Source organism: Carcharodon carcharias, chromosome 6 (assembly GCF_017639515.1).
Source record: "Carcharodon carcharias isolate sCarCar2 chromosome 6, sCarCar2.pri, whole genome shotgun sequence".
Lineage (NCBI taxonomy): Eukaryota > Metazoa > Chordata > Chondrichthyes > Lamniformes > Lamnidae > Carcharodon > Carcharodon carcharias.
In genome coordinates, this window is record NC_054472.1 from 54853519 (window position 1) to 54863416 (window position 9898).

The 9898-nt window shown below is 41.9% G+C and overlaps 1 protein-coding gene across 2 annotated transcripts in view; it reads left to right on the plus strand.

The window, feature by feature from the left end:
• The window catches only part of vps41 (VPS41 subunit of HOPS complex), a 255020-nt gene extending 246763 nt beyond the window's left edge, over positions 1 to 8257 (plus strand). For both annotated transcript variants that reach the window (XM_041189684.1, XM_041189685.1), the window contains 2 exons: positions 5144 to 5223; positions 7762 to 8257. In XM_041189684.1, the coding sequence (XP_041045618.1) occupies positions 5144 to 5223; positions 7762 to 7821 (140 nt within the window). In that variant the 3' untranslated portion in view covers positions 7822 to 8257. The remainder of the gene's footprint in view (positions 1 to 5143; positions 5224 to 7761) is intronic.
• Positions 8258 to 9898: the final 1641 nt, after the last annotated feature.

Here is a 9898-nt window from a genome sequence, read left to right on the forward strand (position 1 = left end):
ATGCACTGCCTGGAAGTGTGGTGGAGGCAGGTTCAATTAAGGCATTCAAGAGGGCATTGGATGATTATTTTATTAGAAATAATGTGCAGGGTTACAGGGAAAAGGCAAGAGATCGGACAAAAGTTAAAATGCTCAGAGACCGGTGCAGACATGATGGGCCAAATGGCCTCCTCCTGCACTGTAACAATTCTGAGATTCTGTAAATCTGCACTAAGTGGTGTTTTCTTACTTGGTCACTCACTGCCTTTTCAGGGATCTTCCATTGCTTGACATCTACTAAACTAGTTTACTAGAACAAGATTCTAGTTGACGGTGTCAGTGTCAAAGCAGAGTCACTTGCCTATAGGACCTTGCTCCATGATATTAAGTGTGTCAGTAAAAGTTACCACAAAGACTGCAGCAGCATCTCCTACACTTTCTCTTCACTGGGACGAAGGGTCACTTTAATGAGCGAGTGGAAGAGCTATTGGAAAGTTCAAAGTGCTGTCAACAGAACCTTTATGCAATTTTAGGTCTGACATCCAAGAGCAGCGATTCCTATTATAGTTCAGCCTGTTGTGTCTACTGGTCTCAAGTGACAACAGAAGCTATCTTGTGACTTCAGTTCAGGGTACCAGCGCCCCATTCCATGGAACCCCTTTCAGCACCAAGAATATTGAGGGTTGGGCAGATTGAGGTGTTTAAAATGTTATAAGAATTGAATAGTTAGACCTGTAGATAGAGGAGCCCTTTCCTTTAGTTGGGGAAATCAAGAATGAGGGGTGTCATAATCAAACTTTAGAGCTTGGCTATTTAGAAGGGAAATCAGGAAACTCTTTTTCACAACAAATGGTGATAGAAGACTGGATTCTGAGGCAATCACAGCTTTCAAAACAGAGGATATTTTATATTATTAATTTAGGGTTTGAAGGAGTGTAAAACTAAGGCAAATATATGGGGCCGGATTTCGCTATTCTGATGCGGGTAAAACCTGTCAGTGAAGAGGAAAAGAGGTGGGCAGGATCCAGCTCCAAGATTCTATCATATGGTATTTTAAGTGCACCGGCTTGCAGGTTGCAAGCCTGGATGTAACAATCCCAACACCAGCAGCTCTATTGTAAGGGTGGTGATTTCTGACCCCCCACAATATTCATGGTGTCAGACCGGCTTCCAAAAGGAGATGTGGTTCGCGCTAGTTCAGAGGTGTTGTGAATGATGTGGAAAGCCTGCTGTGGAGTCAGAAACCTTTTGGTAGGTAAGTTTAAAAGGTGTTGCTAACTTCACATGTCATTATGTGATGCTGTTTGATATTTTAAGAATGTTTTAAGTATAGTTTTAATGATGGGGCTTTGTTTAGAAAAGGTAAATTGGACCAGTGTTGTGAAAGTAGAAAAGTCTTCAGATGCATTAATTTATCCAATGGATAAAGTGCTCTTCTGTATTGCACAATAATGAGAAACATATTTTAATGTCAGTTGCCCCTGTACTTTGATATTTTCATTGATTGACAGGTTAGCCATCTGTTCAGTCTTTAAAGCAATGCAAGCAAAGGTGGCTATCTGTTCAACAACTTCACAAGCTTTAATATATTCAACTCCAGAGGTTTCGCTGACACAGTTGTGCAATGGAATCTCATTATGAATGCTTGGCTGAGCTCCAAACCCCACTAATAGGTTCAGCTCAGCAGGGATTGTTGATACATCATTTTTTATTCGTTCATGGGATGTGAGCGTTGCTCACTAGGCCAGCATTTATTGCCCATCCCTAATTGTCCTTGAGAAGGTGGTGGTGAACTGCCTTCTTGAACCACTGCAGTCCATTTGGTGTAGGTACACTCAGGGTGCTCTTAGGGAGGGGGATCCAGGATTTTGGCCCGACGACAATATATCCAAGTCAAGATAGTGACTGGCTTAGAGGGGAACTTCCAGATGGTGGTGTTCCGATCTGTCTGCTGCTCTTGACCTAGATGGTAGTGGTCATGGGCTTGGAAGGTACAGACTAAGGAGGTTTGGTGAGTTCCTGCAGTGCATCTTGTAGATGATACACGCTGCTGCTAATGTGTATTGGTGGTGGAGGGAGTGAATGTTTGTGGATGTGGTGCCAATCAAGTGGGCTGCTTTGTCCTGGATGGTGTCAAGCTTCTTGAGTGTTGTGAGAGCTGCACTCATCTAGGCAAGTGGGGAGTACACCATCATATTCCTGACTTGTGCCTTGTAGACAGGCTTTTTGGGGAGTCAGGAAGTGAGTTACCCACCACAGGATTCCTAGCTTCTGACCTGCTCTTGTAGTCACAGTATTTATATGGCTATGATGTTAGTGGGGAACTCAGCAATGGTAATGCCATTGAATGTGAAAGGGCGATGGTTAGATTTTCTTTTGTAGGAGATGGTCATTGCCTGACACTTGTGTGATGTGAATGTTACTTGCCACTTGCCAGCCCAAGCCTGGATATTGTCCAGATCATGCTGCATTTGGACAAGGGCGTCTTCAGTATCTGAAGAGTCGCGAATGGTGCTGAACATTGTTCAGTCATTGGCAAACATCCCCACTTCTGACCTTATGATGGAAGGAAGGTCATTGATGAAGCAGCTGAAGATGGTTGGGCCTAGGACACTACCCTGAGGAACTCCTGCAGTGATGCCCTGGAAATGAGATGATTAACTTCCGACAACCGCAACCATCTTCTTTTGTGCTAGCTATGACTCCAACCAGCAGAGAGTTTTCCCCCGATTCCTATTGACTCCAGTCTTGCTCAGGCTCCTTGATGGCACACTTGGTCATATGATGTCAAGGGCAGTCACTCTCACCTCACCATCGAGTCTGGCTCTTTTGTCCATGTTTGCACCAAGGCTGTAATGAGGCCAGGAGCTGAGTGACCCTGATGGAACCCAAACTGAACATCAGTGAGCAGGTTATTGCTAAGCAAGTAGTGCATAATAGCACTGTTGATGACCCCTTACATCACTTTATTGGTGATTGAGAGCAGACTGATGGGGCAGTAATTGGCCAGGTTGAACTTGTCCTGCTTTTTGTGTACAGGACAAACTTGGGTAATTTTTTACATTGCCAGGTAGATGCCAGTGTTGTAGCTGTATAGGAACAACTTGGCGAGGGGCACGGCAGATTTTGGAGCACAAGTCTTCAATACTATTGCCGGAATATTGTCAAGGCCCATAAACTTTGCAGCATCCAGTGCCTTCAGCCGTTTCTTGATATCATGTGGAGTGAATTGAATTGGCTGAAGACTGGCATCTGTGACGCTGGAGAGCTCTGGAGGAGGCCGAGTTGGGTCATCCAGTTGGCACTTTGGCTGAAGATCGTTGCAAATGCTTCAGCCTTATATCTTATGCACTGATGTGCTGGGCTCCCCTATCATTGAGGATGGGGATATTTGTGGAGCTGCCTCCTCCATTGAGTTGTTTTATTGTCCACCACCATTTGTGACTGGATGTGGCAGGACTGCAGAGCTTGGACCTGATCCATTGGTTGTGGAATCGCTTAGCTCTGTCTATCACTTGTTGTGGGTGATGGTTGTGCTCTTGAGCAGGAGGTTTCCTTGCCCATGTTTGACCTGATGCCATGAGACTTCATGGGGTCAAGAGTCAATGTTGAGGACTCCCAGGGCAACTTTCTCCCGACTGTATACCACTGTGCCACCACCTCTGCCAGGTCTGTGCTGCCAATGGGACAGGACACAGCCAGGGATGGTGAGAGTGGAGTCTAGGACAATGTCTGTAAAGAATGATTCCATGATTCCTGACTATGACTAGCCTGTGAAACAGCTCTCCCAATTTTGGCATTAGCCCCAGATGTTAGGAAGGAGGTCTTGCTGGGCCATCAGGGCTGAGTTTGCCGTTGTCGTTTCCAGCGCTTAGGTCGATGGTCCGTCCGGTTTAATTCTTTTTAGACTTCATAGCGGTTTGATATAATTAAGTGAATTGCTAGGCCATTTCAGAATCACTTGTAGGCCAAACCAGGTGAGGATGACAGATTTTCTTCCCTAAAGGATATTAGTGAGCCATTTGGGTTTTTCCAACAATCAACAATAGTTTCAGGTTCATTATCAGACTTTTAATTCCAGATTTTTATTGAATTGAAATTTCACCATCTGCTGTGGTGGGATTCGAATACAGGCCCCCAGAGCATTATACTAATGTCCCAGTGAATGGAGTTAGGCCTTCTAACCTGTCCGCCTTTGTTCCTGCTTCGGGCCTGTTTCAGAAGGTCGCAACCCTGACTCCAGCCTGTCCCCACCACTCCACCATGAAAATAGTGTGGGTGGGAAATCTCCTGACCCACAATTTCCACCTCAAAGTGGATAATCCAGCCCTTGGAGTTGAGTTAAATGTGGGGCAACTCCATGTACAGTAACAGTCAGAGTTCCATATTGCAGTAAGCTTTGCTGTCTCTGTATTTTGACCAGTGTTCAGGTTTCCCCATATGGTAGTGATCTGCCTAAGGGCAGGTCTTCAGCTCATTTCTCCATGCCTCATGGTCCCCTCCTGCTTTCCTCTTCAGTTGGTCATAAGGGTCTCCCATTTTCAATTTCAATGTGCATTATGACTAGAGAAAAGAATACGTGAGGTAATTTCCCATTGCCTTCCTCGTGCTCAAAGGAAATGCAAGTCCTATTCCAGAAGGATCTACCCTCTGCCTGTAAGCAGCAATTGTTCCTGTTGTTCTGCCATCACCACCGAAAATCCACTGGCTCCACTATTGGCCATGGCTCATAATCCTGAGCAAAGGACCTTCACCTGGGCCTGAGATGAGACTCCAGAGGGCAGGTACAACTACCTTCTGAGGTTTCAAAAGACTCTGCTACTCCATTTACCCCATACGCTCCTTTAAAGCACTGATTTTTTTGACTTTACTACACTTAGAGTTAGACCTTTTACTGTATAATAAAAACAGAAAATGCTGAAAATAATCAGCAAGTCAGCCAGCATCTATGGAGAGGAACAAAGTTAACATTGCCATGCTGATCCATCATCATTACCTGAAACATTAACTCTGTTCCTCTCCACAGATGCTGTCTGACCTACTGAGTATTTCCAGCATTTTGTTTTTATTTCAAATTTCCAGCATCTGCAGTATTTTCCTTTGTATTAGTGTCCTTTTAATGTATGGGTTCTTTAAGTGAATATTTTGTGTTTCCTCATTTTAGACACTGCAAAAACATTCAATGTGGTGGTCTTTCACTGCAGGCACATGTTTCACAAGGATTGCCTTCCAACTCCTGGCATGGTATGTTGTTGACTATGACAGTTTATGTAGAGTAATAAGGGTTATATCATTTGTGGTATTGTTATTTCCAATTTTGCTCCATTGTGCATTGCTGATGGATCTTTTCATATCTGGGGGCACACTGCTCTAACCCACTTACTACAAATTGCGATTGAAAGTGATGGTTCCAAGACAGTTTCTTGTCCAACTTCATATAAAACTTGAGAAGAAAAAGATTCTACAAATGCAACAGGAATATTTTTCCATTTTTATCCAATTGCAGTAGGAAGTCCTACATACAATCATGCGAATTAGGAGCAGGAGTAGGTCACTCGGCCCCTCGAACCTTTTGAGGAAGTGTGTTCCAAAGACTCTCAAACCTCTGAGAGAAAAAATTTCTCCTCATCTCTGTCCTAAATGGGCGATCCCTTATTTTTAAACAGTGACACCTAGTTCTAGCTTTTCCCACAGGAAGAAACATCCTTTCCACATCCACCCTGTTAAGACTCCTCAGGATTGTATATGTTTCAATCAAGTCGCCTCTTATTCTTCTAAATACCAGCAGATACAAGAATAGCCTGTCCAACTTTTCCTCATAAGACAACCCTCCCATTCCAGGTATTAGCCTGGTAAACCTTGCATTAAGTACAATTTGACATCTAAATTCTTTAGGTTTAAATGTTGATAGCAAAGTCGTTTTTGTTTGCAGTTTATAATCAATATATGTTGACTCTTTAAAACAATGTCTTACTGGATTTTCTGAAAACAACTTTGCACAGGAGAGCTGATTGTCAACCTACATGAGTTCCCAAAGTTCTTTAGTTTGTCTCCTGAGATTTTCTTTGAAAGCTTCTTTCAATTGCATGCAGAGGCACCATCTAGTCTAACCTGAAAAGTTTTATCTCATCTCATCTCTTAAGCATGCCATTAGAAATAAATTAATCCCTTCTGAGATTCTTCTATTCAAACGGAAAAAAGCAAGCAGGAAAATGAGAATATGTAAAACAGTCCCTGTAAACTCAGCATAGGCAGAAAGGTTTGAATGGCTCTACAAATTCCATGGGGCTGAAATTAACCTTGGGCTGATAGTACAAAATGGATGATAGGGAATTAAAACCACCCAATTTTCTTTTCCATTGAGAAACAGCAGCGCCAACTGAGATTTATATAGCACCATTAACATAGTAAAATGTCCTGAGACAACTTGGAGGAGAGTTATCAAACAAAATACTGAGCCACATAAGGGGATAGTGGACAGATGATAAAATGCTTGCTCAAAGAGATAGGCTTTAAAGGGTGCCATTAAATAAGCGAGAGGCAGCGAGATTTAGGGAAGCAATTCCAAAGCTTCGGGCCAAAACAGCTGAGGGACAGCTGCCAGTAATGGGGTGAAAGAAATTGGATGTGCACAAGAGGCCAGAAGTGGAGAACCTCAGAGTTTTTAAGACCGTTGTAAAAGCTGGAGGAGTTTACAGGAAGAAGGGACGCTATGGAGGGATTTCAACACAAGGATGAAAGTTGTAAATTTGAGGAATTGCCGAACTGAAAGCCAATGTAAGTCAGCAAGCACAGGAGTGGGTGAACAGGGCTTGGTGTGAGTAGGATACCGGCAGCAGAATTTTGAAGAAGCTGAAGTTTCCAGAGGTTGGATGATGGGAGACCAGCCAGATGAACATTGAAGCAGTCAAATCAGGAGTTAACAAATTCACGGGTGAGGGTTTCAGCAACAGATGAACGATATGGAGGTGAAAGTAAGTGAACTAGTGATGGAGAGAATATGGAATCGAAAGATTAACCTAAGGCCAGATAGGATATTGAGATTTCAAATAGCCTGGGTCAACCTCAAACAATGGCCAGGGAGGAGGATGGAATCCATAGCTTGGGAGTGGAGTTTGTAGCAGCTGCTGAAGACACTGGCTTTGGTCTACCCAATATTTAATTAGATGAACATTATCTTGCAAAAATATTACAGAAAGCACTTAAGCTCCATGAAACAAGTCCTTTAAAGCAGAGTTACTTTCGCAAGCAGTTCTGCATGCTAGCAATTTCCTGCACTGATGGTAAGGATATCCAGTTTGCAGTGTGGGGTAGCTTGCTTAGACATGGAGGAAGTGCACTCAGTCACAAGACATGTCAGGCGTAAGCCCTTACTTCAACTGAAGCTGTTTTTGGAAAATTTATTAACATTCTGGATCACCTATAGAAAATGTGATAAATAGCCCTAAGTTTCTTAAAGAAAAAATAAAAATCACTATTTTAGCAAAAAAAAACTTTGTCATGGATCTTTCTACTGTTTTTCTCCATTCTAAACTTTTGGTTTGTGAAATTGCTTGTAACAGTGCAAGTAAAAATAAACTAAGGGATTCTGCTGTGGGCTAGTAATTAAGTCACATTAATCCTCTCCTCAAAAAAGTTTATCCTAAAGTGTCAAAAATGTCACATTAATGGTGACAACTTTCTGTAATCTTTTCTGTCTTCTAGTATCTAAGAAAAAATGTTAATTCAGCTTCTTCATTGTGGGAACAGTACAGATTAACACCTTTTTTTGATCTTAAACAGTTCTGCAATATCTGCAGTGCAAAACGTCGAGGACCTGCCGGTGGATTGAGTGAGGCTTAAAACATGAGATGACTTTGACTGAGGACCACTAATTTAAAATGGCTGAATTGTTGTAATATAAGTTGTTTTCTGTCAAATATTGGCTTGCTTCTTACAAGTTAGTACTTGCATGAATGGCAAATGCCAACTATTAATAAAAGTTACTTTAGAATCATCCAACTCTTAGAGGAGAAAACACTTGGAGAACCGCATGTAACTCCATCTAAATGCAGTAAGCAAGCAGTCTTGAGCAGAGGTTGCCTGTTTGTCTTTTATGCAATGACTTTGACCTTCTGCAGAATAGTTTTAGCGTTTGTTAAAGTTACAGCCTGGTTAAAATTTCTTTGCCTTTGTAATTGTAAATTACTGTTCTAAATAAATCTGAGCTACATGTGTTGCTGTGCAGCAGAGGTAACCATGTATGAAATATTCTGTGATAAATAACTTGTTTCATAAATTCCAGACTGACTATGGTTATTTTCTTATTTGGCCTAATGTAGTGAAGCACACTTTGCAGCACACACTGACACATCTCCTCGTCAGCATCTTTTTCTGTATATTTTGAGTTAAGTATTACATAGAAATAAATAGAATATACAGCACAAAAACGGGCCATTCCATCTAAATAGTCCATACCGATGTCTGTGCTCCACTTAAACTTCCTCCCATCCTTTTTCATCTTAACTGTATCAGCACAACTCTCTATTCCCTTATCTCTCATTTGCTTACCTAACCTCTCCTTAAATGCTCCACTTATTCACCTCGACTACTTATGGTAGCGAGTCCCACATTCTGTCCACTCTTTGGGTAAGGAAATTTCTTCTAAATTCGTTTCTTGGTTCCTTGGTGACTATCTTATATTGATATCCTCTAGTTTTTCTTTTCCCCACAAGTGGAAAAACACCCTATGTGTCTACTCTAGCAAAAGCTTTCATAATTTTAAAGGTCTCTATTAAGTCACCCTTAGCCTTCTCTTTTCAAGAGACAAGAGACCCCGCTTGTTCATCCTTTCCTAATGGGTATAGCCTTGCATTTTTGGCATCATCCTTGTAAATATTTTTTGCAACCCCCCACCCCGCCCAGTGCCTCTCTATTCTTTTCATAATATGGTGACCAGAACTGTGCACAATATTCCATGCACTCTAACCAAGACTCAATATAAGTTTAGGGTATCTTCTCTATTCAATTCCATCCATTTAGAATTAAACCCTGGTGCTTGGTTTGCTTTATTGTGGCCATATTAACCCTGCACCACTTAAGGATTTGTACATTTGTGGTCCCAGATCTCTCTGCTCCTCTTTCCCGTTTAGAATTTTATTTTCCAAGTAGTTTGTGACCTCCTTATTTTTCTAACCAAAATGTAATACTTCACACTTCTCTGTGCTAAAACCCTTTTGCCAGTCATGTGCCCATTCTGCAAGGTGACTAATATCTTCTTATAATTTGTAGATTTCCTCAATTTGTCTCATCTGCAAATTTGGAAATAGTTATATTGATTCCAAAGGCTAAACCATTAAAATAAATTGTGTACAGTGATCCCAGCACTGATCCTTGTGGAACCTCGCTTTCTACCTTCTGCCACCTGAATAGCTATCCTTTCCCCCTATCTTCTGCTTTCTAGCTTTCCATTCTGCTACTTGTCCCTTGTTTAGATGGCTAGACTGTGGTGCAGAATGACATCAACAGCGCAGGTTCAATCCCCATACCAGCTCTTGTAGTTCATGGAGGTTTGTCTCCTTGCCTTGCCCCATGCTTGATGTGGAGTGGAGCCCCTCAAGCCATATGACCACTTGTCTATCTCTCTCTAACATAGAGATGCCTATGGTCCCTTGTTTAATATGGCTAATTATCTATTACCCCTGACTGCATGCTCTTATTCATTAGTCTATTATGTGGCACCTTACCCAAGACCTTTTGGAAATCTAGGTATATTATTTCTACTGTACCACCCTTGTCTACATGTTGTTACATATTCAGAGAGTTCAGTGAGGTTGGTCGAGCAAAACTTTCCCTTTTGAAATTTATGCAGATGTAAGAGCTAAACCCTGGAAGCATTAATCAGGTGAGCAGTTGGTGAGTTTTTTCTCTCTCTGAATGG